General features: G+C 55.6%; 1 protein-coding gene across 3 annotated transcripts in view; it reads left to right on the top strand.

Moving 5' to 3' along the window:
• STK32C (serine/threonine kinase 32C) overlaps window positions 1-25,754 on the top strand; it is an 88,170-nt gene that overhangs the window by 5,315 nt on the left and 57,101 nt on the right. Inside the window, exon 1 of one of the 3 annotated variants that reach the window (XM_064488567.1) lies at window positions 8,022-8,419. The exons of the other annotated variants lie outside the window; for them this stretch is intronic. Within the exon in view, the coding sequence (XP_064344637.1) occupies window positions 8,158-8,419 (262 nt within the window). The 5' untranslated portion in view covers window positions 8,022-8,157. Of the gene's footprint in view, window positions 1-8,021; window positions 8,420-25,754 lie in introns of those variants that run through there. 3 annotated transcript variants of the gene reach the window in all.

Below are 25,754 nucleotides of genomic sequence, written 5' to 3'. Positions count from 1 at the left end.
CTTATTTTTCTCATATAAGCATTTAAAATTAGCTGCATCCCACCAATTTTATTATGTTGGTTTTCATAATTATTCAGTTTTAAATATTTCATAATTTCCCTTAGGATTTATTACTTGGTCCGTGGATTATATAGAAGTTAGCTGCTAAATTTCCAAATGTGTGTAGACTTTTAGAGTATCTTTATTGCTGATGCCTTATTTAATTTCTCTGTGTTCAGACAACATATTCTGTATGATTTCAAACCCTTGAAATTTACTGAAACTTGGGTTTTTTTTCTCCCAGGATATAACTTATCTCTGTGAATATTCCTTGCACACTTGAAAATAATGTGTGATATGCAGTCGTTAGTTACAACGTCCTATAGATGTCAGCCCGGTCAAGTTGTGTAGTAGTGTTCCCCAGACTTCTGTGTCAGTAATCCTGCATGTGTGTGCTTGTTCTGTGGACTACTGTGAGAGAAGAATGGAAATCTCCTGCGATGGGGGATAGTCTGCTCATTCCTTGGGCTGTTGTATTAGTCAGGGTTCTCCAGAGAAACAGAATCAATAGGACATAGATGGATAGACAGATAGATAAACAGATATATAGATGTAGACATAGATGTGGATGTAGGTGTAGATACAGACGTAGATGTAGATACAGGTGTAGATGTAGACGTAGATGCAGATGCAGATGTAGATGATGTAGATACAGATGTAGACATAGATGTAGACGTAGACATAGATGTGGATGTAGATGTAAATGATGTAGATGTAGATACAGATATAGATGTAGATGTAGATGTTGATATAGATGTAGATGACATAGATGTAGATGTAAATAATGTAGATGTAGATATAGACATAGATGTAGATGCAGATCTAGATACAGATGTGGACATAGATGTAGACATAGACATAGACATGGATGTGGATGTAAATGATGTAGATGTACACATAGACGTAGATGTAGATACAGTTGCAGATGTAGACGTAGATGTGGATGTTGATGTGGGTGTAGATGTAGATACGGATGTACATGATGTAGATGTAGAGGTAGACATAAGCGTTGATATAGATGTAGATGACGTAGATGGAGATGTAGGCATAGATTCATACGTAGATGTAGACGTGGACTTAGATGTGGATGCAGTTGTAGGTGTAGATGCAGATGTAGACACAGATGTAGATACAGATGCAGGCGTAGATGTAGACGTATGAGAGGATACACGGTCCTGGCAGCTGAGAAGTCCCAGGAGCCGCTGTCTGCAAGTGGGGAGCTGGGGTGGGGGCTGGCGGTGTAACTCTCAGCCCGAGGCCTAAGGCCTGATAACCGGGGAGAGGGGTGTGTGGGTGGGGAGGGTGCTGGGGCGAGTGCAGAGTCTGAAGGACCAGGAACCAGGAGCGCTGATGTCCGTGAGCAGGGAAAGATGGACGTCCCAGCCCGAGAAGAGAGAGAGCTCTCTCTTCCTGTGCTGATTCGTTCTCTTCAGGCCCTGCGTGGGTTGGCTGGGACCCACCCCGTCGGGGAGGGCCGCCTCCTTTACTGAGTCTACTGACTCGTGCGCTAATCTCCGCCAGGAACACCTCACAGGCACACCCAGAAACCAGGCTTGACTGGCGAGCTGGGCATCCCTTGGCCCAATCAAGCGGACATGAAGTTAACCACCACAAGTCCACCTCTTGTCAGCTTGTCACCTGTATGCATCTTAATCCGCAGGTCATCTCCAAATAAGGACAAGAACAGTCTGGGCGTTTCTACCTTTCAATTGAAGTTATTAGTCCAGTGACACTGACTAACTATTGACGTGGCTGTGTTACGTCTGCCACCCTCGCCCTGCTGTTTATTTGTCCCATCTGTTTTTTATTTTTTAAAGTCTCCTGTTATTCTTTTGGATAAAATGAGTATTTCTCTTACTCTGTTTACCTTTTCCATTGGGTTTTTAGCTCATCACTTTTTAAAGTGATTGCTCTGGATTATAATATGCATCCTTGACTTAGCAGCCATCCTTGGCCTGACATGACACAATTTCCAACACAGCAGAAGGAGCTTTGTAACTTCTTGGCCTTTGTTTGTGCTATTGTCATATATTCACTTCTGTACGTGTTGTAGACTTGGTCTACGGTGTGATGACTTTTACTTTGAGCAGTCAATTATCTTTTAAAGATTTAAAATGTATGGAAAGTAAAAGCATTTTCTAGTTACCTGCTTGACATTTTTGGGTACTCTTTGTCCCTCTGTGTAGATGCAAGTTTCCAAATAGTGTGATTTTTATTTTTCTCAAAGAACTTCTTTTTCCATTTCTTATGGTGCTAGTCTGCTGGTGACAAATTCTCTCAGTATTTTTGTTTACCTAAAAATGTGCTTCTTTACCTTTATCTTTGTTTGTTTTTTGGGGGAGAGGTAATTAGGGTTACTTACTCGCTTGTTTGTTTTAATGGAGGTCCTGGGATTGAACCCAGGGCCTCGTGCGTGCCAGGCCTACTGAGCTATACGCTCCCCATGCCTTTATTTTTGAAGAATATTCTCCCTTGGTACAGAATTCTGTGTTAAAAATACTTACCTGACTCAGCAGGTCTGGGGTAGGCCCAAGATTCTGCGTCTCTAACCGTTCCAAGGGGCCGCTGCAGCGGCCTGTGTGCTGCGTGTCGAGGAGCAAAGCTGCAGTATGCCAGGGAAATTCTGGCGTTTCAATCTCTTAAGTGCCACCTACCACTGAGTCAGCCCTCCCTTACCAACCTGGGTGGTGATTAATGCCACCTCCAGGCGCTCGGACCAACCTATGAAATCCTGGTGCATGCAGCCGGGTCAGTGGATTTGGCCCTGTCAGCCTTATTTCCTCTTTCCTGGACCAACAAGCCTCAACTCCACTTCCTTGCTTGCTCTTGGGTACAGACAAGTGAGGTTTTGTAGCTCCTTTTGCATAAAGGCCGTCTCCTCCCAGAGCAGTCTCTGCACTTGTGCATCCTGGCTCTGTTGTCATCTCAACGTCTGATGGGCCTGCAGGCACCGGGGTGTTAAGGGTGGGTCTTGAAAAGAACTGGCATCAGCTCGGGAGGCACCTGCTCCAGGTACAGTCACTCAGAGGCTTCTCTGTGCACAGGAAAGCTTATTCCTCCAAGGGGAGAAGGGCTGCTTCTGCCAGCAAAGGAGGCTCAGGGAGACCCGGCATCAAGGTTTTCTACCTCATCGTGTCTGCCCAGAGGTCTCCATCTGACGCTCAAGGTGCCCCTTCTGCCCCACACATGTTTGACTCTAACACAGGGGTAATGGTTAGTTTTATGTGTCAATTTAGCCAGGAGTTATTTAATCAAATACTAATCTAGGTGTTGCTTTGCATGTGTTTTGTAGATGTGTTAATATCTGCAATCGGTTGAGTTTACATGAAGGAGATTACCCTCTGCAATCTGGGTTGGTCTCACCTAATCAATTGGAATGCCTTGAAGAGACGATTGGTAAAAAGTTGGACCATAAAGGTTATTCTGGTGAACGCTCAGAGGGAAATAAAAAGCAGGGCAGAAAAAGCTGTCGTCTTAGAGAACATACATGCCATCATGAACACAATGTTCCTAGAAATGTGAGCGTTAGAGCTGCTTCTGGTCAGATCTCAGATGAAATGAGGAAGGAGCTGTTGGACACTGGAGGAAAAGTGAATCGTGCTATGAAGTGGCAGAAAACTTGACTAAATTGTGCTCCAGTGTCGGGTGGAGTGCAAAATTTGTCAGCGATGAGCTTGGATATCTGGCTGAGGAGACTTACAAGCTAAGTGTTAAAGGTGTGGGCTGGTTTCTTCTCGCTGCTTACAGTAAAATGTCAGAGGAAAGAGATAAATTAAGAAGGATCTGTGAAGTGGAGATGAAGTAGCATTTAAAGATTTGGGAGATTCTTGGCCTACCCAGATTGCAAAGGATATTAAAATTAGGAAATTTGCTGTGGGAAGAGCACGTTCCAAGTCGCGGGTCAAGGGTGTGGCTGGACCACCTTTTGCTGAAGAGACTAGATGTGTGACTCATCAATGCTCTCAGCTGTCTGAGCAGAAGCCAGGAACGGAGCCCAGGTTACCCAAGAAAGATCTGCAGAGGCCCTCTTGTTCAGTGACCCCTGTGACATACGTGGGGACTCACAAGGCTTTTGAGAATGTTGTATCAGCAGAAACAGTGCTCGCTTGGACTGAGAGGAACAGATCCAGGTCTAAGTGAAGGAGGGCTGTTAGACGTCCACCATTCTAGAAGCAGGAAGTGAGCTGATGGAGCGACTCAGCTGGAAATCCGCGCTCCCCTTCAAGGAAGAAGGAAGCCTGACCCTGAGGGTAGAGCAGAGGCCGGAGGGACCCCTGTGGGCCCAGAAGGCAGAGCATCAAACCACAGAGAATCCTTCTCAGCCTGGAAACTGCATGGAGTTTTCCTGGCTGGATTTGAACTTACTGGGAACTGGTAACTCCTGTGTTCCTTCCAGCGGCTCCCTTTTGGAATGGAAATGACTGTGCTACGTTTGTCCCGCCATTGTGCTCTGGAGGCTGGTAACTTGTTTTCTAGTTCCACAGGTCCACAGATGGAGAGGAGTTTTGCCTCAGGGTGGGTCATACCGAGTCTCACCCATACCTGATTTAGATGAGAAGACTTGGAACATTTGAGCTGATAATATTTAGATGAGATTTTGGACTTAGAGTTGATGCTCCAATTGTGAGGCTTTTGGGGGATGCTGGGATGGGGTGAATGTATTCTGTGCATGAGCTGGGGTTAGATTTTGGGGGACCAAAGGGTGGACTGTAGTGGGCTTAGTGGTGGCCCCCCGAAAGATACGTCCACCCAGAATCTGTGAACGTGACCTCATTTGGAAAGAGGGTCTTTGCAGATGGAAGTAAGTTAAGGCTCTTAGGAAGATGTCATCCTCATTAAGGTGAGCCCTAAATCCTCTGACAAATGTCCTTACAAGGGAAGAACAGGGGGAAACCACACACAGAGAGGAAAAGGCAACGTGATGACAGAGGCAGAGCTTAGAGCCAGCAATGCCAAGGGTTCCCAGGAGCCGCCAGGGGCCGCCGGGAGATGGGGGAGAGGTCTCAGGACCTCCAGAAGGAACTGCCCCCGCTGACACCGCGACTGCAGACTTCTGGCCTCCAGAATAGGGTCTGCTGTTTTCGCCCACACGTCCTGGCTCTCGGGCACAGCAGCCCCGGGCACTGACGCACTAGGAGTCTGATGGAGCTCAGCGGGGTGTTTGGGCTTCAGCCCCGGAGCTGTCACCGCAGAGGTCAAGCAGCCATGGGCTCCCGTTCCCCACTGCGCGTTTCCCTCTGCCTGTCTGTGCTCTCTGGACTCATCAGAGGGAGCCAGGCGGCCCCATGACCTGGAGAATCAGTCCTGTCACCTGGCAACCCAGCAGTTGCTTTCCTGTGTCCTTCCTTCCACACGTACTTTGTCCCACATCCCACCAGGGCTACGTCTGATGGCACCACAGCTGGGGATGCCCTGGTTTCCCATTTCCTGCCAGGAAACGGGCTCAGGGATTCCCCATACAGGTGAGCCACCCAGGGCTGGAATCCCACTTGAGCTTGCTTCCTGGGGCCGGTTCTGCTGTTTCCCAGCAGGAAGCAGCACATTAAAATTGGAAATCTGAGTGGAGTTTCATAAAAGGACTATTTACAAAGGTGCAGGCAGCGTGGGAAGCCCACAGTGTTAATTTCAGAATGACGGTTTCACACAAAGTACACACGAGAGCTGGAGACTCTGCTGTGTGCTGTTACCTGACAATCACACCCTCTCCGGAAGCACAGCTTTGGGAACGAATTAGAGGCTGGTGCATATTTGTGCTTGGGTTTCAGGGGCTGAGCCTTGACCAGAAGTCAGACCCCGGCTGTTCTGCACAGCCCTCAGTGGGCACTTGCTGTCCCCCAGAGACACGAGCCATTTTCTGTCCTCGCACATTAGCTCATTTTGGTCGGTGACAGTGTCCTAGCAGCTCCTGGGCCCCAGGCCTTCACAAGGTCACCTGCTCGGACCCCTGCTGACCACCCCAGCTGCGGTGGTCCTGTGATCACACACTGCCACCATCCTGTGTAGGTGCTCCTGCACGCGGGGTGTTGTGGACAAGTTTATCTCCCATCACTGGAACAGGACGGAGAGGTCCCTGTCCTCACCCCGGTATGTTCCTGGTCAAGGTGGGCACCCCGGGCCCAGGGATGCTCTGTTGGCTTCATTCCCCCTCTCTGTTCACAGGCTAAGTCCCTTCCAGGCCTCTAGAACGTCACAGCGGCCCCCAGTGGGGTGTGGCAGCCTGGTCAGCCCCCGGGTGAGGGGGCTGCCGACCTGCTGACTCCTGTCCACACTCTGCGCCCCTGCTTCAGCCTGCCTGGGCCTGTGCCCCACTCAGAGCTCCCCCGCTCAGAAACATTCTTGCCCTCACTGCTGCACCAGACAGAAGTCTACAGAGCATCTTCTCTGTGCAGGCGCTGAGCTGCGTGCCGGCAATATGCTGACTGGGAAAGTGCAAGGGAGCCACGTATAGAGAGCTGCGGCAGCTCTACTGAAGGAGGCTGAGGCCAGTCTGGGAGCCTGGAGCCCAGGGAACTTGCCTCGTGGAGCTTAAGTCAAGACTGGATGCAGGTGTCAGCCAGGCAGGGAGACCTGCGCTGGATGGCCAGGTCATGCTGTGGGGAATGCGACCCCCAAATCTCAATGACTTAGCACAGTGCCTGACCTCTCCCTGGTTTTGTGTGTCCGCAGCTGATCACAGGTGGGCCCCAAGTGATCAGGACTCTTAGCCAGAGGCATGTATGGCTGGTTGGGACCCTGGCCCCTAAAGTGTGGCCCAGAAACGACACAGATCACCTCTGCTCACATTTCCTTGGTCAGGTGGGCCACACTGAGTTTCAAAGGTGGGGCCGAGGACAAGTGTAGTCCTACTATGGCAGGAGACTGAAGTGGGAGGAGCCAAGACAGAGCACCACAGCTGGGTTGGAAACTGAGTCAGTGAGGGATGGTGAGGGAAGTACAGGGCCCAGGGGTCTGAAGGATAGCGGCGGGGAGAGACCCGCAGGGTCTGAGACTCAGCCTGTAAGCCAGGTGGGTGGTACGTCCTCACTGGGGCAGCAGGAGGCCCTTCCAGGGCTTCCTAGGGCAGGAAGGAACCGCCATCTCTACGGCCTGGCTACCAAGGAGGCAAAGGCCTCCAAAGAGTCAGAGTAAAGCAACCCATAACAAAAACGACGCTTCAGTCCTAGGCGCGGGGAGTAGGTGACAGGAGAGTCGTCTGCTGGGGCGTGGGCTGTGCAGAGGGCCTTATTGGCGAGGTCTCTCCTAGCCAAGCGGACCGGGTAGGGAGGGGACGCATCGAGGTCAAACCGCGCCTCGCTCCCTCCCCTCTCCCGCAGACGCAGTACACCATCCCCGGGCGGGCTTGAGTCACGGACCTGCGCCAGGGGCTTCCGCTCGGGACCGGTGCCTGGCCGGCAGCTCTGAGAGCTGGACACGGGACCCAGCGAAGGGGACTCCGAGAGCGCAGGCACGTGTGCTCCGCGTCGCCGCGACCCCGTGCGCGCCCGTGCGCGCGCTTGCAGCCAGGGTCTGAGCCGGCCGCGCGGGAGGGGCTCTCGCACCCGGCTCGCCCCCTCCCCGCCTCCTCTCTCCCTGCCCCCGGCGCGGCAGCTGGGAGGGATTGGCGCCGGACCCTGGGCCGCGGGCTGCGCGTCCTGACGCCGACCGGCCTAGGCCCTCGCGCGGCCGTTTCCCGCCACCGCATCCCGGGTCCTGCGCGCGGCCTCGGGAAGCGCAGAGCCGCAGGATGAAGTTTAAGGTCCCCCAGGCTGGGCGGCAGGGCTCCTTGGGCCAGCTTAGTTCACAGTGGCCAAAGGACCCCGCTTCTTCGCTCATGTCTCTGCCGCCGCGTCGGTGTGCGCTGCATGGGAGGTGGCCGGCGGGTACCGGGTACCGCTGGCCGCACCCCGCTCCGTCTCCGCCTCCAGCGCTCGCTCCGCCCCGGCTCCTTCCCGCCGGCCCCGCCCCGGCCCCGCCCCCGCGCGCTCGCAGTCGGCGGAGCCGGCCGGGCGGGCAGGACCCGTGAGCGCAGAGCCAGGGGCGCAAGGCGGGCGCTGCGGGTCTCTCCCGGAGTTCCCGCTCCCCGCTCGGCGGGCAGGCCATGCCCGGGACACCAGCCGCGGCACACACCCCGACCTGGCCATGAGGAGCGGCGCCGAGCGCAGGGGCAGCAGCGCCGCGGCGCCCCCCGGCTCGCCGCCCCCCGGCCGCGCGCGCCCTGCCGGCCCCGACGCGCCCCTGGCCCCGCCGCCGCCCGCCGCCGGCCAGCCCCGGACCCGGGACTCAGGCGATGTCCGCACGCAGCCGCGCCCCCTGTTTCAGTGGAGCAAGTGGAAGAAAAGGATGGGCTCGTCCATGTCGGCGGCCACCGCGCGGAGGCCGGTGTTTGACGACAAGGAGGACGGTGAGAACGGCTGCTCGCGAGGTCAACGTGGGGACCCGCGCGCGGCCTGGGAACCCCGCGCGCTCTCGCTGCGGGGCCGCCGCCGCAGGGTTTCCGCTGGTCTGGAAACCACGGCCCCCCCGCTGGGACGGCGTCCCCGGGTGTCTCGGTTTCCCAGGAAACTCGCGGACGGTGCCTGCTGTGCCCACGCGCTCGCGGGGCGCCAGCCTGCATCCTCCGTGTCCAGTGGGGCGCTGGGGGCGGAGCAGGCCGGCTGGCCCTGAGGGGTGAGGATTTGTGGTCGGGGTGGCTCAGGCTTGTCGATGTGTTTCCAGTTTGCTTTTATGCGCGGTGTGAGGGTCGGCTGTTACTCTGACCTGTGATGTGCCTCGATTTCGGAGGGAGATGCCTGCCCCACAGGTGGCGCGGGGCAGGGCCCTTGGAGCTCTCAGTGCGCGTTGAGGGTGACGGTGCTGCACAGCTGCCTGCGTGCCCAGCCTTTGCACCCAGATGTGCGGTGGACGCTTCCCTTTGTGCAAAGACCTGCCCTTTGGGAAACTCGTTTGCCCTCAGGTCCTCCTGCAGGGAAAGCCCGTGACCTGGAGTTGGGCGCCGGTGGAAAGCAGGCGGCAGGTTGCAGGCCTGCAGGCACACCTCCCGGAGCCCTGCGGCCCCGGGACTTATGGCTTAGCACCCTCTGGGCCGGTGGCCACCCAGTGTCTGCCGCTGGGCACTGGGATACGTCCCGGGCAGACAGCTCTTCTCTACAGATGTCATGCAGAGAATTTAAATGCTACGAGATGAAACCTTTGATGTTTTTTGACATTTTCTTAAAATAGTTGAAATATCCATTTTTTTTTCATTTGTAGGCAGTCTGAAGAGGTCTGATGGTTCTTTTTATAATTTTAGAGCACAGCTCAGCAAAAGAGCCCAAGCTATTTATTTCTGATAAATAATTTAAGCATTATGGGAAATTACAATAATTTGATTTAAGGCCAGTGTCAGAGAATGTGCAGGCTGTGCAGGCAGTCATCTCAGAGAGCACTTGGAACCTGGGCTCCGTGCTGCCCAGGGAGCCTGGGCTCCGATGAGGGGGGTGGATGCCTGGACTCGGCGGAGGGGCGTTCAGGACCAGACACACCTGCACACTGTTCTGGGGCAACCTGTCATTGTGTTCTGAACTTTGGGACACAGGGCACTGCTGTGAGTGTTTCATATGTGTGTTTCTCTTTTCAATGTGGATATGCAAAGTGAAGAAAGCCCAGAGTGAATTAGGAACCTATCAGGAAGCAGGTTTGCATCCTGCCTTTGGCTGCAGGATGAGAAAACCTGAGAGACACAACTGGTTTCAGTGCTGGCCGCTGTCGGCCGAGAGCTGGCCTGTCTTTCCTGTCTTAGCATAGTGCTCGCCGAGGCAGGTAACGTAGAGACGGGGACACTGATGCAGCACATGGCTGCCTTCAGCTTTTTTAGGCAGAATTTTCCTACTTGTTCACAGTGTTATGTCTCAGAATTCAAGGACCATTAAAGAGGAACAACGAACACAGAACCTGTTTGCTGTGCCCAGTCCAGCTTGAGAACTGCCGAATACCTGCCCCTCCCTATTTGCCTGTAGCAGGACGGCAGAGGTCCCAGCTGTCCTGGGCTTGGGAGCAGTGGGGAACTGGCTTTAGCTACAGGTGCATGCTCTTTAGGGCAGGTGACCATCAGTCACTTGGTCATCCCTGGGCGTGGTGGCCACGGCTCCACACCCAGCACAGGATGGAACTTACTGGCTTTGTTTGACGAGAGTGGGAGGCGGAGCCAGGCCCTGGGCCCGATGGCCGTGAGTGCTATCAGGTGGGCGACCACTTGGTTCCACTTTGATTCCGTGTTCCCAGGTCATCGTCAGGGCACACATGGCTCAGGAATGCGTGCCTGCAGAGGGAACGGTGTGCGGCTCTCAGCCTGAAAGCCGTGGGTTTATTTAGACGGAAAGAGTGAGGTTTGGGAGGGAGGAAGGCCCATCTTTCGGGAGGGGAAGGACTGCACCTCACCTTTCTTTCAGGGTGTGAAAGAACCCGAGGCAGGGTCCCAGGACTTCCTCAGCCCCATGCCGCGTGGGCTGAAAGAGGCGAGTGCTCTGCTGAGGACTCACATTTGCTGGGACTACATGGTTGCCATGGCGATGTGAGACCTTCTGATGAATTTTTTAGATTAGAACACCCAATTTATCTATCAGATTTGGTATGCAGAGAAAAGGAAGAAGGAGAACAAGAGTGCAGTTTAACCGAGTGCCAGGTAGCTGCCAGTTACGAAGCAGAGTCGTGACATGTGGGATCTCGAAGGACCCTGTCCCTGTTAACCCTGTGGTGTCTGAGCCGCTGTCCTTATTTGGCGGGTGTTGGGGGCAAGTTTGAAAGTCCCTGTGCCCCTCCTCACACCAGAGCCATGGGCTCCTTTCCCTCTCCCCTGGACCTTACACCTCCTCCCGCCCCACCCCTCTCGGACTCTGGGAGCAGGTGGTGGGAGGACTGGCTTGCTGGGGGCCTGCTCGCCCTCCACTGCCCCGCCCCAGCCCTGCGGGGGTTGGGCAGGCCCCTACTCCTCTCCTCTCGGGGTCCCTGTGAGAAACGAGGAGGCTGAGTGGTGCTGAGCGGGGGTCCAGCTCCTTCCACAGTGCAGCTTGGTGACCGCTAACGGGAGTGGGGGCGCACCTGCCCTCCTCGGCGGACTGGTAGGTCTCAGACCTAACGTGACATTAGTTTACTAGCGGGCAGCGCCTGATTGCCGAGAAGGTTCCCCTTCTGGAAGGCAGCGCGCCCTCGCCAGCTGCGGAGCACCTGGGCTGGCCGTGTGCTGGGTAGGGTGGGCTGTAAGGTGGGGCATGAGGCTACCAGATTCTTGTAACCTTGTTCAAAATTTATAAAACCTTTGTTTTTTCTAATTATAGAAGCATTGTAGTATATAAATTTGTAATCAGTTTATACTTCCCTGAAATCGTCCTACACAGGAAAACCAAGGCCCCTCTAACTTGAGCCCCGAGAGGCCTCTTCGGTCTCCGTCTTCCCGAGCCTTGTCCTGGGAGCGCTCTCACACGTCAGCCAGATGGAGACACACACACTTTGTGTCTTTGATACGGAAATGGGATCGAGCTCTTTGTATGGTTTTGTGTTAACCTGCTTATTTACTTAGCAGTGCGTAGTGACCGTGTTATGATCTCAGGCATCGTGTGTTAGCCAAGTTTACAAGAGCGGTCCTCAGCCCTGGCTGTGAACAAGACTCTGTGGATGCCCTTAAGAACTGTAAATGCCTGGGTGCTCCCAGAAATTCAGGTTGAATTTATTGGGGTGGGGCCGGGGGGCGCTGGAGCTCAGGCACCAGGACGTCCACAGTTCAGCAGTGAACACCCTTGACGTTGGTGCCTTGGGATAAATTCCTGGGAGTGGCGTTGCCGAGTCACGAGAGGGTGTGTGTTGAGTAGCGTGCTGTGTCTGGCCGCTCCCTTGGAGATGACCGGTCCCTGCACGAGCCGGCACTGTCCTGGGTGCTTGTTACATGGCGGTGACCTAACAGGTGTGGCTGCTGCCTGCCGTGTGGGTGCCCAGGCAGAGAGGGAGGCGAGGAGACAGGCAGCAGACACGGAAACAGGAATAAATGTGAGCAGCAGGAGGGGCCGGAGGAAGAGGGAGGCCGCCGTAGCCGGCTCTCAGAGCGCACGGAAGTCTCCTTCCTCCATCCTCGCCGCCTCTGGGTGCTGGTGACGTCTGGTTTTGACGGTCTGGAAGGTGAAAAGATGGTATTAGCGCTTCGAGGTTCTTTGCTATCCCAAGAGGTTGGCGATCTCTTTCTCTCCACATCTGGGTGTTTGCGCTCTTCCTTCCTGAAGTGCCCGCTCCCACCGCTGAGTCGAGCTGAGCCTCCCGTGGGGATGTTCGCTGCCCCATTTCTTTTCACGGCTCCCGCTGTACGAAGGCACACCCCGGAGCGTCATTTATCTTTCCATTGGCTAGTGTTTTCCTGTGTGGATGTGCTTAATTTTGTGTAGTCAGATTCATCACTGTCTTCCGTTCTGGCAGTTTCTTGCCTTGGTGTCGTGTTGCACTGAGCACGGGCTGTACTCATCCAGTTTACACACCTCCGTGCGTGCTTTCTTCTAGTACTTCTGTGCTTTTACTTCTTATGTTGCAGATTTCGTTCAGTTTGGACTCACGCTGGACACAGAGTGAGACGGGCTTTCTCATGGGAGCCCTGCGCTTGCTTAGGCCAAGCATGTGCGCCGCCTGTTTTGGTCAAATTGTGAACGAGATCTCTCTGTACCCATCCAGTTCCACACTGGTTAGGGCTGGTGTGAAGGAAAATAACTTTAAAAAACATCTATCTTCTTTTTTTCTTTTTTTTCAATATCCACATATGAGTGATATCATATGGTATTTTTCTTTCTTTTTCTGGCTTACTTCACTTAGAATGATCATCTGCAGGTCCATCCATGTTGCTGCAAATGGCATTATTTTATTCTTTTTATGGCTGAGTAGTATTCCACTGTATATACATTGTATACAGCCACTTCTGTCTGTCTGTCTGTCTGTCTGTATGTATAAGCATGACTGGGACACTGTGCTGTACACATTGTAACTGACACATTGTAGCTGACTATACTTCAATAAAAAAATATAAGAAGAAGAAGAAAAAAACCCACAAACACCTGTCTGGCCACTCTGCTGAGGCTCTTGTTAGTCCTCATGGTTTGGGGTTGATTTTCCCAGACTTTCTGGATGGTCTGGTGTGTCACCTGTGGAGAATGACCTACTGGCGACTTCATGTGCTGGTGCTCGCGAGCTTGCGGGCAGAGGAGAGCGCACGGGAAGTTGGGGGGCTGACCTGTTAGTGCTGACAGGGCCGTGGTTCCAAAGAGTCGGTCTACCCCGTTGATGAGTCTTTGTCCAGCATGGACTTGACTTTTCAGGGGCCTTTCCCTTTCCTCCTGGGGAGAAGGGCCGCCAGGGCTAGGGCAGTGGCTCTCTGTGGTCCAGACCCGGGCTGATGGCCGTTTATACCCCTCCCCCACACTGCAGGGCCCTTGGTGGCCAGCAGCCTGGTGGCTGCAGACCCTGGGGTCCTTTACCGGTGGTAAATGGTGCAGAGGCCCTGGTGAGGGGTGGGCATTTGGGTCCAAGCTGAGGAGGAGGCACGTGGTCCTAGGGGCCTTGCTCCTCCGCTCCCGGGCCCCCTGGGTTCCCAGCTGCAGCTCCGGCTGTCCCACTGCGGGGCGAGGGGCGTTGGGCAGCACAGGGCTTGGTGCGAGTCTCTTCCCGTGGCTGGTGAGGCTGGTCTGGAGTGGACTTGGGACCCACTGTCGTTCTTTTTTATGTAACAAATGTCAGCTCTGCAAGTCTAGCCATCTGGTTGTGTGTTTTAAATTGCTAAAAATAAGTTGATTTTATTTTAAGAATTTAACCACCCATCTTTCCAGTTGAGAAGTCACAGGAGAATGCATTGGAGGTAACTTTTGTTCAGGGCTTCTCTGAGGATGGAGCCCCCTGAGGCCCCAAGACGGTCTGAGGGCGGCAAAGCCACAGACGAGCATTTATTCGGAACAGCGTCAGGGCAGCTCAGAGAAGCTTCCCAAACTGTCAGGGTCCCCCCCCCCCCATGCCCCCTAGGGACCTTGTGAAAATGCAGATTCTGATTCAGTGGGTCTCGGTGCAGGGGTTGGGGCGGTTGTGAGGGTCTGTAGTTACCTCTGGTCCCCGGACCTGCTGGGTGCAGGGAGGACCACTGTAGGTGGGGAGGGCTTCGTGAGGACCCAGCAGGTGGAATCGCTGAGTGAGGCAGGAGCCCACGGGGCTTGGACCCTGTGCCCGGGCCCCAGTGGATGCGGAGCAGAAGGGCCGCACCTGCCCCGTGCTCCGCTGGGCGATGGGGGTGGGCGGGAGGTTCCACACTTACCTTGTGTGTCATCAGGAGACAGGCCAGCCCCTCCTGCAGAGGCTTCTCTCTCACTGTGTTTTTCTTTCCGTGTCCTTTTTCTCGGCCGTGTGACAGGTGACACGGGCACCAGAAGTACAGGTAGCGTCTTGTGTCCTGCGTTTTCACCTGGCGCTGCAGCCTGGACTTCCTCCGCCGTGAGTCTGACTCCCTGCGTGGCGGGGGCAGGTTGCTGAGGGCTGCGCAGACGCCCCCTCCGGGTCTCTTGTGTCCTCCTGTCCCAGAGCCCCCTCCCTGAGCGTGCAGCCCCGCCCCGGGGGACAGGCCACGGGTGCTCCAGGCCTCGCCGGGCGGAACCCCGGCCAGCCCTGCGGCCTCCCCGGACCCAGGGGTTCTGTGTGCAGGGCCCAGTGTCGCTGTTCCCTCCCAGTCAGATTTTCCCTCCTCGTTAGAAAAACATGTTGAACTGTGTGCTTCTCGGCATCTACCTCCCTCTGCTGTCTCTGCATGATGGGAGACAGAAGCGAGGCTTTGGTAACCATTCTTACTGGCTGATGATTTTCCAACAAATCCTGGACTTTGCTTTTCCAGCCATTCCCGCCAGCTGTGTGCGCCTTCTCCAGCCCCGGGCCCTGTCTGCGGGGTGGTCAGCCCTCCTCCTCCCTGGGGGCCTCCTTCCCGCCCAGGGACACACTGGGCTCTTCTCTTCCCCAGACCCTGGCTGGGTCCAGCATCCTGAATGATTTTAATGATCAGAACATGAGGCAATTTGCGAGAAGCTGTACTTAATACAATAATTGTCATTAAAAAACCCGGGATGCTGGCTTCATCAAACAGTGCTCTGCTCATCGACCTGAAATCTCTTATTAAAAATCAAGGTGAGATCAGTGTGGCACCGTCCAGCCCCGAGACGGTCACTGCTGCCCGCCCTCCGTTTCCCCAGATGGGACTCGGGCCCATGGTGGTCTCCAGCACGTGGCCAGAGCCGGCCCGACCCCAGCTGGTGCCATGCAAACCCGGCTTGGAGTTATTTAAGTTCTGAAGCCAAGGAGATGGTGTGGTGGGAGTCAGTGTCGCCCCCAATTTATTAAAAATAGGAGCTGAGCACATTCAGTTTCTCACAGTGATTAAGCGTTGACTTAGAAAGGTCTCTGCTCTCACGTCCTGGGCGCTGGCAGGCTTGTTACAAAATCGGGAGATAAAGCAGCTCCATGTTTGTGATGACTGAGTTCCGCAGACCTGGTATGGACGTTTGGGCCTCTCCAAAGATGCCATTTGCTTTTCCTTGTCCACAACACTGCGCAGCAAGGCAGGATCTGCCCAAGTCTGGTGCTCACTTCTCTGTCCTGGCTGCCTATGTCCTCTGTCAGTCGCCATGTCTGCCCGGGAGCCGCATTCCCTGGGGCACCTGGGTCTGGAGGCAGGGAGCAGGGTCCTGATTCCGTGACGCTCAAACTGGGCACCGTTTGTTCGTATTTATTGCTGGAAATAGACTGCCTCAAACTTGATGTCTCCACGACAAGCATTTTTATTATTTCTCCTGATTCTATGGGCTGGGAATTTGGACAGGTCTCAGTGGGGGTGGGTCCCCTGCTCCAGGTGGAACATGTGTGATGGCTTCCTGGTTCACGGTGCCTTGTGACGGTTTGGAGGCCTGGCGGCTGGTGGAGGTTCACCGGGAGTCCTGTCCTTGGGGGTCTCCATTCCTGCTGTCGGCTGCTGTCTTAGTTCTAACACTGCTTAAGACCTCAAAACACAGCAGCTTGCAAGACACGGAAGCAGCTTAAATGTCCATCAACAGAGGACTGGATAAAGAAGTTGTGGTATATTTATACAACGGACTATTACTCAGCCACAAAAAAGAATGAAATAAAGCCATTTGCAGCAACATGGATGGACCTGGAGGTTATTATACTAAGGGAAGTAAGTCAGACAGAGAAAGGAAAATACCATATAATATCACTTATATGTGTAACCTAAAAAGATGACACAAATGAACCTATTTACAAAAACAGAAAGAGACTCACAGACATAGAAAACAAACTTATGGTTACCAGAGAGGAAAGGGGGGAGGGGATAAATAGGGAGTATGGACTTATTAGATGCTAACTAATGCATATGAAATAGGTGTACAACAAGGTCCTACTGCACAGGGAACTGTGTTCAGTACCTTGCAATAACCTATAATGAAAAAGAATATGAAAAGGATACATACACGTGTATAACTGAATCACTATGTGTACACCAGAAACTAGCACAACATTGTGAATCCAATCTACTTCAATTAAAAAACAAAAAACGCAGTGGCCTTAAGCAGTCTGATCATCTCCTGGTTTCAGGGTTGGTGACTCGGGAGGGGCTCAGCCCCAGGGCCCGAGCTGCACCCTGGAAGCTGCCTGGAGCTGTCCTGGGGTCACATTCCTTTGCATTGTCACCAATTCTTTTCTTGTTTCTTTTATTCTTCGTGTCAGGATCATCTTATGTTCCTGAAATTGTATTTTAGCTCCTGGAGCAGAAAGGATAATTGGCAGAGTTGCCTGAGACCGAGAAGGGGAAGGAGAAAGATAAGACAGAGGGAAGGAAGGAGGGAAGATTTGAAGAAAAGGGAGGGGGTGAAAACCATGCTGAAGAAAGGGGGTCGGCCCGGTGCCCTGGCGTGGCCCTCCTGTGCCTGGGCTGGCTGGCTCTGCCCGTGGAGGGCCTGCTGGGCGCTGGGACAGCAGGAGCCAGGGCGGAGAAAAGTGGGGAGGCGGCTGGGGCCCCCAGGGTGGCTCTGGTGGAGGGTGGGTCCCAAGGCCCCTTCCCCAGAGCCCACGGCACTTAGGGTGTGCAGACACGAAGGGGCTCAGCTGACCCCCCAGACCTGGGCCTGGGGCATACCCTGTGCCTTCTCCTGGGGAGAGAACCGTCAGAGGAGTAACTGGTGGGGGGAGGGGAATGCGGGGTCAACTCCAGCCTCCCTGCTGCCCTGGGGCTCCTTCCCGGGGTCACTGCTGCTCCGGGAATCAGAGCGGGCAGAGCCCGCAGCCCCTGTGTCCACGATGCTGCACCTCCTGGCGCCAGACTCCTCGCTCTCCTCTGGTGACTGGCAAGATTAAGTGTCCCCACCAGTCCTAGACGTGTCCCAGTTAGGGTGATAAATTACACGGCTGCCCGTCTAGCTCCGGACAGTGGGGCTGGATGATCTTTTTCCCTTTGTAGCTCTTTATTACAGAATGAGAAGGGACAAGGAAAATATTAATAAAATCAGTCTTACATAGAATACAAATTTGTGGTTGCCAAGGGGGCAGGGGGTGGGAAGGGACAGACTGGGAGTTCAAAATTTGTAGGTACTGAAGGCATATGCAGAATAGATAAACAAGATTATACTGTATATACAAGATCTTGTGGCAGCTCACAGCGAAAAATGTGACAATGAATATATGTATGTTCACGTACAACTGAAAAATTGTGCTCTACACTGGAATCTGACACAACATTGTAAGTTGACTATAACTCAATGAAAAATGTTTAAAAATTAAATAAATAAAAGATATTGCAAACAGAAAAAAAAAGAAAAATTATCAAAATCGAAAAAAAAAAAAAAAAAGTCTTGTGTAGCCTCAGCACTAATGTAACCGCAGTCCTCCGTATCGCCTTCCAGTCCGTGCTGGAATACAAAGTATATACTACTTGAAAAGCCTTTTTAAAAGTGAACTTTATTTGGAATATTTTAGATTTACAGAAAAGTTGCGAAGGTGGGCACGTACCCCACACCTGGTGTCCCCGAACATTGACGTCGCACGTCTGACAATGCAGTAGGTGCAGCAGCAGGTACGTTTGTCGTAACCAGTGGCCCAGTGGTGCCATGTTACTGTCCTGGGCGGGCTTCTCCAGACAAACGGACCAGTAGAATAATTGTGTGTGTTTGTGTGTGTGTGTGTATGTGTGTGTGCATGTGCTTACACACATGCTTACATTTATGTATATGAGGAGATTTATTGAGGAGTTGCATCAGGCTGTTACAAAGCCAAGAAGTCCCACAACCTGCCATGTGCAAGCTGGAGGCCCAGGGGAGCCTGTAGAGTGGTTCCCAGCCTGAAGGCAGGAGAGGTTGGGGTGAGGGTCCCGGCTCCACCGGCAGTGGGAAAGGGGCCCTCCTCCTTCCTCCAGCGGCCGTTTTGCTCAGACAGCAGGGCACCCACATCAGGGAGGGCCGTCTACTCTACTGAGTCCACTGCTTCCACGGCCGATCCCGTCTGCAAACACCCCCACAGGGAGAGGTACCTGGATCGCTGCTCAATCTGGGCGCCCGTGGCCAGGCAGCATGACACGTGAGATCAGTCGTCACGACTCTTGGTAACTGAGGTCCACAGTTTGTTCCGATCTCCTTTGTTTCTGCTCAGTGTCCTCTCCATGTTCCAGGCCCCATCCAGGGCCCCAGGGGCACTCAGTCGTCTGTCCTTAGGCTCCCGTGAACTGTGACGGTTTCTCAGTCTTTCCTTGTTCTGATGACCAGGATAACTGCTCAGGTATTTTGTAGAATATCCTTCAGCTGGGATTTGTGTGACATTTTCCTAGTGGTTAGACGGGGTCACGGGTCTTTGAGGGGAAGACCACAGGAAAGTGTCCTAATCATCACGCCATTTTGGGGGCACATCCTCTCAACATGACCCGTCACGCTGGGGCTGACCGTGGCCACATGGCTCGGCTTGTGTCAGGTGTCTCCACCGTCAAGTGACTCTTTGCCCCCATCCACACTGTGCTCTTTGGAAGGAAGTGGCTGCAGGGCCCACACTTTGTGGGGTGGGGCCCAAGGGCCGCCCCCCTTGGGGGGAGGTGTCTACATAAAATTACTTGGGATTCTTCTGCACAGAAGACTTGTGTGTTCTTCCCATTTATTTTGTTATTCAGGCGTTTGTTTAAACCTACGTGGCTCATGGATGTTTGTTTTATACTTTGCATTACAGTCCAGTCCTACTGCATGGTATTAGTTTGTTTTGTGCTCAGATGGCCCAGCTTTGGCCTTCAGGAGCTCTTCCGCGGGCCCCTGTGTCCTGTGGCGTGCTGCCCGCACTATTCTCTGTTTTTGCCTTCTTCTGGGCACTTCCTTATTTCTGGGGCTAGAGGATGCTTCAGGCTCATCGTGTGAACCACCCGCTCCCAACCTAGAGTCGGCCAATTCTCCAAGGAGCCCATTGGTCCATTGGTCTTTCAATCGGGGAAGGTGTTAGACACCAAGATCTGGGTGTGGGTGTGCTCACCGCTGCTGGGGAGGATGGCCCTTTAAAGCACAGGCTGACCGCACCACTCCTGGCTTAAGGCTCCACTGCTCCTCGTCTCTTCCCTTAGCTGCACGTACTTCCGCGCACCTGCCCTGTTCCCAGCCGGCAGGGGGAGTGTGCGCACACCACCGTGGGGAAGAGGCCCGGTGCACAGCCGAGCCCTGGGAGAGGGCGCAGCAGCCCCTGGCATCCAGGAGCTGGCCTGGCCCTCGCTTCCGGCCCTGGCAGTCTCCCGTCGCACATAAGCGATTTTACAGAGGCCGAGCCCCTCTGACCGTGATGGGTCAGGACAAACTCAAGACCCTCCATCATCCCGCCTGAGCACGGACAGACACCACCACTGTCCAGGCCCAAGTGACCAGACCCCCGTCCTGCCTGCTGGGCTTGCAGTCGCAGCTCTAGACTCTTCACCCTTCCAGCCTCCCTGGCGGTGGGGGTTGGTGGAATGTGCCCATCGTACAGTTGCCCCAGCCTCCTGACTGCGTGGGGTCCTGCGGCCTAAGCCCTTGTGATGCCAGGACAGGCGCCCAAACCCCGACTCCCTGAGACCCCCTGTTCTCCCTCGTTGTGACGAGTGTACACAGTGTGCTCAGCCTCATGCTGTTTCCGGTGGTCTTGGCTCGGGACATTGACACCTAGAGCCCAGGGTTGCATTCCTAGGTGTAGCCCCCACCAAACGTGCACTCAGAGACGCAGCTGGGAGTCCACACGGCACTGTGTGTAACTGCCAGCAGCTGGAACCAGACCAAGCGTTCACAGCGTCCCTGGGACAAGCGAATTCGCACGTCTTCCTGGAGCGCATTGCTCTGTGCGTCGGGTGAACGCCCCGTGGCTTCACCCAGCCCGGTGCGCCTCCTAGCACACGGCTGAGGGAGCGAGAGGTCCAGGTGCTGATTCTGTATGAGGAGCACAAGGTGCTGATCTGTGCCACCAGGTGTCAAGCCTGTGTCACCTGGGCTGGGGCGCGAGGCCTCGAGGGCCTTGGGAACGCTGTCTCCTGACTCTGCCGACTGCCTGGTGTGTCCACTCTGTAAAAGTTACTCAAGCCGGACACTCGTCCTGTTGCACTTTTCCTGCATGCGTGCTCTACTCTAATCAGAAGTTTACAAGCATATTAAAAAGCCCCACCAGTGCCCAGCCCCCCACCCCCACCTGGAAGTTATGCTTCAGGGGACGTGGGTGCCACAGGGCCTGTGCTCTGAAGGGAGAACCGTGCAGCACCGGATCTGGGAACCCGGGTTCCTGGGCTGCAGGCTCTTCTCTGGTGGCCCCAGACTGCACGTAACTGCACATCCGAGCCATTTCTCCTGTCTCCTGTGCCCCACTGTGTCTCCCCAGTGTGTCTGCCATGTGTCCCCCATGCCCATTTCCTCCTCAGGCCTGGAATCTTGACCTCCAGGAAGTCTCCCCAGGCCAGGCCAGGCCAGGCGCCTGCCACATGGCCCTCCCTGCCCCGTGTCCCAGCCTGCCCCAGGCCCCTCCACAGGACTAGGGCCAGGACTGTTTCCGTCCAGGCCTCAGGCCCTGCAGGAGGCCTCTGGTGGTGGTGGGGGGTGCGGGCAGGGGGCTGGGGAGGAGCTGTCCAAGGTCCCGGCTCTGGACGGGAGGACCGCAGCCTGCGGGTCCAGGCTCCTGGGCTCCAGGGCTGAGCCTGAACTGTGCACGGTACAAAATTCACATTTCGTACCTGTGGAATCGTCACATCGCGGGCTCCCGAGGGTGGACAGGAGTGGACCGTGCGTTTCTGAGTCCCCAGGTGAAGCGCGGCGCCAGGTGTTCAGGAGGCACTCGGCGTGGACCTGGGGAGAGAATAAGCAGCCTGCTCGTGCTCCCCGCGCTGAGGAAGCTTTACCTGACTCTGCGTCCCTGTTCCTTTCTCCCCGTTTTCAGCAGAACTCCTTGACAGCACCTTGTCCTCGCTGTCCCCAGTCCTGCCCTCCAGCCTCACCAGAGCTCGGCCCCAGAGGTCTTGTGCAGGTCTCTTCACGTGGCCAAGCCGAGTTCTTAGCCTGCTTGGCCCGGACCCTCGGCAGAACGTGACTCTGGACCCCTCCAGTTTCCCTCTCGCAGGGCTTCCAGGATGTGCACTTCTCGGCCCCTCTGCGGACCCTCCTGCTCTCCCCTTGCGGTGACGCTGGAGCACCGGGGGCTCCTGCCCTCTCCTATCCTTTCTGCTTCAGTCATGCAGACAGTCGTAGGGTTTCAGACGCCGTCCGCATGCCGAAGACTCCCAAGTTGATATCTCCAGCCCGGACCTGCCTCCGCCATCCCAGACTTTTCTGTACAGTCTCTGACTCCAGTGTCTCTCAGACATGTCACATTTAGGACATTCAAAATCAAGTTCCAGCCCCTCCACCTGCATCCTGCAGTTGGCTGCCTCATGCCCTCACCCTTCCAGCTGCCCTTTGACCCCTCTATGGCACGCTCTTCTACTTATTGTCCCCTCCCCTCCACATGCCCTGGCCTCTCCATGTCCCTTACCCTCCACGGCCCCTGAGCTCCCTGTGCCCCCTCCCCTCCATGGGCTCTGAGCAGCGCATCCTCAAGGGGCTTCCTCATATTCTCTGCCAGGTGGCTAGAGTGATGCTTTCTACCTAAGCGTCTGGCTGTGCCCACCTCCCAGCACCTGGGTGGCCCTCCACAAGGCATGCACAGTCTCCTCCCTCGGCCCTGAGCTACCCAGCTCCGCCACTGGCATCTGTCTGTGTGACCGTGGGCCCTGCTCGCTGCAGCGGCATCCTCTCCCAGGTTCAGGAGGGCAAGGCCTCACTCCCTCTCTGGCTCCTTCCGTCCTGGGGCAGCAGGGGCTCATCCGCGACCCACTGGCCCACGTGAAGTGTGGCCCCAGGGTGGAGCCAGACTGGAGGCCTCAGTGTTTGAGCGGCACTCTGGCCTGGAGACCCAGGAGCATCTGCCCACAGTCCCTGCCCGGGGCATCGCACGGCCCGCCCCCCAGAGGCCAGCAGGGCCACCCCCGGGCCTGGGCAGCAGGGTGGTACAGTGATGTGGCCCGAGCACCGACCACCACGTCTCCCTCAAGCCTTTGTGCTGCCTTTTCCTGGGAGGCCTGCTTTAAAACGGGGCCTGCAGGCCCGCCAGCCCCCGCCTGCTTTGCTTCTCCGGGCACTTACCCCGTGACTGCGTTCTGTGTCACTTGTGGTATCTGTCACGTCTCAGCCCCTGGCCCCAGATGGAATGTCCCACGGGGCAGGGTTTTATCTCCTAGGTCCATCTCGTGGCCCAAGTGACTCGGCCCCGCCTGGTCAGGGCAGGGGCCAGAGAACAGGGGTGAGGGGACATGCAGGGCTGTGTGCGAGGACCTTCTGAAGGGCCTGTGCAGGGAGAGCAGGAGCATGCCTCAGGGAGAGGCTCCGAGGGCCCTGACTCCCGGACAGCGAGGCTGTCCGGCAGAATCAAGGCCTCGGGGCTCACCGTTCCTTCAGCAGTGCTTTCTGTGTCGGTGGGAAGGGCCCTGGCTGGCGCTGGGAGACCACGCAGAGGGCGACCCCCCCTCCCTGGGCAGCAGAAGCCCCGGGCCCTTGGACAGTCGGGCCGAGGTTTCTCGGCCAGAAAGATGCTACTGGGACCAAATGAGGCTCAGGGAAGCACCGGCCCCCGTGGCTGTCAGCGTCCGGCCTGGGACCCCGGTCCCCCAGCTCCCCTGCTCCGGGAGCCACAGCCTGTCCTCTCTGGGCTGGTTTCACCAACTCCAGGGCCTGGCTGAGTGCTCTCAGGGCACCTGGGCTCGCCTAGGGGTCTGGGGCTGACCTGCGTGTGCAGGTGACACAGGCGTGTGTGTGTGTGTCTGGGCTGCGCCCGCCGTGGCTGGGCTTACACGTGCTGCCCCCCGAGGAGGTGCGGGGAGCCCCGGGCAGGGTGGGGCTGCCCCTCGGGCTGCTGTCCCCGCCTGTTCTCACTCCTGCAACTTGAAGCAGCAGCTGGAGCCGCTGAGGCCCCGCAGCAGTTCCGTCTCTGCAGGCCCCCGTGGGCCCCTGCAGGGGAAGCCTTGGATCTTGGGAGAGGCCCAGGATATGGCTGGGGAGGCAAGGCCAGCGGTCGACCCCGTGCGTGGGCTCTGCCTCCTGTGCCCTTCTCTGCTAGGGTGGGAGGGCCGTGGAGTCCCGAGTGCCTCCTGCTGCCGGCGTTCAGCTCACTGGGGCGGGGGGTTAGGAATGGCCGCCTTGTGCACACAGGCGGGCCTGGGGCCCGTGCCGGCTGCACCCACCAGCTGTGCAGGCCGGAGTCTCCGTGCCAAGCTGCAGGTGAGGTCAGAGCCCCGGGGTGGGTCCGGAGCTGTGCCGCAGGCTGGGGGGTAAGCTTTGTTCAGTACAGCTTGACTTGGGGCTTATTACTCCTGAGGGTGGGGACTTGCCCGACCAGCCTCTCCCAGAGGTGACACAGGTCCTCGGGCCCCATGGGTGCAGCCAAGGAGGGAGAGCATCATGGGCTGAGAAAGCAGAGGGGACAGTGGTCACCTGGAGCCAGGCGGGGTGGTCCTCGCCTTGGACCCAGTGGATGTGTCCAGTGGAATCTCCAGAAACCTTTATAGAAGGAACTCAAATTGCTTTTAATTAAAAAGAAAAAAAAAGCGACACTCCAGAGACCACAGGGTTGCTCGTGTGCTGCCTGTGTTAATTGAAAGGTGCAGACGGCTTGTTAATTACACTTCCATCAGCAGTGCCCTCTCTTCTAAGCACATCTCTTTCCATCTTGCCAACGCACCAGCGATGTGCTCCCGCAGAGGAGTAGGTCCTTCTCAGAAGAGAGTGGGGTGGGAGCAGGTCTGTGACTGGTGGTACCTCTGCCCTTGGGCCTTCTGGGTGTTGGGGGCCCTGGGGGTGGCCCTGGGTGTGCTGGTCCTGGGGGGGGCGGCCCTGGGTGGGTGGCCCAGGGTGGGTGGTCCTGGGTATGCTGGTCCTGGGTGGGTGGCTCTGGGTGAGAACCCTGGTGTGGGATCCAGGCCGATACACTGACACCTTCTCTAGGGGGTCTCCTGTGCTGAAATGTGGTCTCTCTCCAGCACCAGGAAAGCCACGAGGGCGGGGCCGTGCTGTGCTCACTCTGGACTCCACTCTGTGCTCACTCTGGGCCGTGCACGTAAGCGGCTCTCAGTAAATGCTTGTTGAGTTTGACTAAATTGGACAGGAGGGAAAATGGAGGAGTTGATGCGGACGTGCTGAGACCAGCCCCAGCTGGGGGCTTTGTGACCGACCAGTGTCACACTGGCTGGTCCCCTTTAGGGGCTGTTCTGGAGTGTGCAGGGCACAGACGTGGCCCAGCCCTGCTCTTTCTGCTGGGTTCTGGGGGTGCTCGTGGGGCCCGGGGTGTAGGCGCCTCTGGCCGCAGGGCGGCCGGCTGGTTTTCCAGAGGCTCTGCAGGCTCCGTCCAGCAGGCGTGGCCATGTCTGGTGGCTGTGGAGGACTATACCATTCTCCAAAATGTTTGCCTCCTGTGTTAGCAGACAACGGGCATCTCCGAAAGTGATGAACAAAATAAACGAAGGGGAGTCTTGGTGTCAGGGGCACCTGCGTTTCCCTGGTGATGAGGCCTTGGATGGCTTCCAGTTGCTGACTGGCCATTTGCACAGTTACTGTGTGACGTGACAGCTCACATCTCTCACCCGTTTGTGCTGTGTGTGGCATTCATACTGAGCTGCAGGAGAGCTCTAAACCCCCGGACCCCCGTCCTTGGATGGGTGTGTGCTGTGAACGCTTTCCCCCAGTCTCTGGTTTTCCCCTTCATCCCCGCAGTGACCTGTTCTGTTTAGTGATTTCTGGGTCTTGTCTAGGAAATTTTCATCTACCCTAAAGTCAAGTTGAAGTCTAGGATGAACTTCAGATTAATTTCTGTGCAGAGTGTGGGGTAGCAGCTACTTCAGCACCATTCGCTGGGAAGACCTCCCTGTCTCTGCTGGGTTACTTTGGCATCTTTGTCAGGAGTTAGTTGATCTGTATGTGTAAGTTTGTTTCGGGGAGCTCTTTTTGTCTTTCCTTATACCGATGACACCCCATCTTTATTTTTGTAGCTTTTATAGTAAATCTTGAAGTGAGGTAGTGAACATCATCCAACCTTGCTCATTTTCCAAATTTGCTTTGTCAATTCTAGGTCTTTTGTATTCCCTTACAAATTTTGAATCAGCCTGCCAATGTCTACAAAAACATAGTCTAAGATTTTGGTTGAGGTTC

This window comes from Camelus dromedarius, chromosome 8 (assembly GCF_036321535.1).
Source record: "Camelus dromedarius isolate mCamDro1 chromosome 8, mCamDro1.pat, whole genome shotgun sequence".
Lineage (NCBI taxonomy): Eukaryota > Metazoa > Chordata > Mammalia > Artiodactyla > Camelidae > Camelus > Camelus dromedarius.
This window is presented reverse-complemented; position numbering and strand designations above follow the sequence as displayed.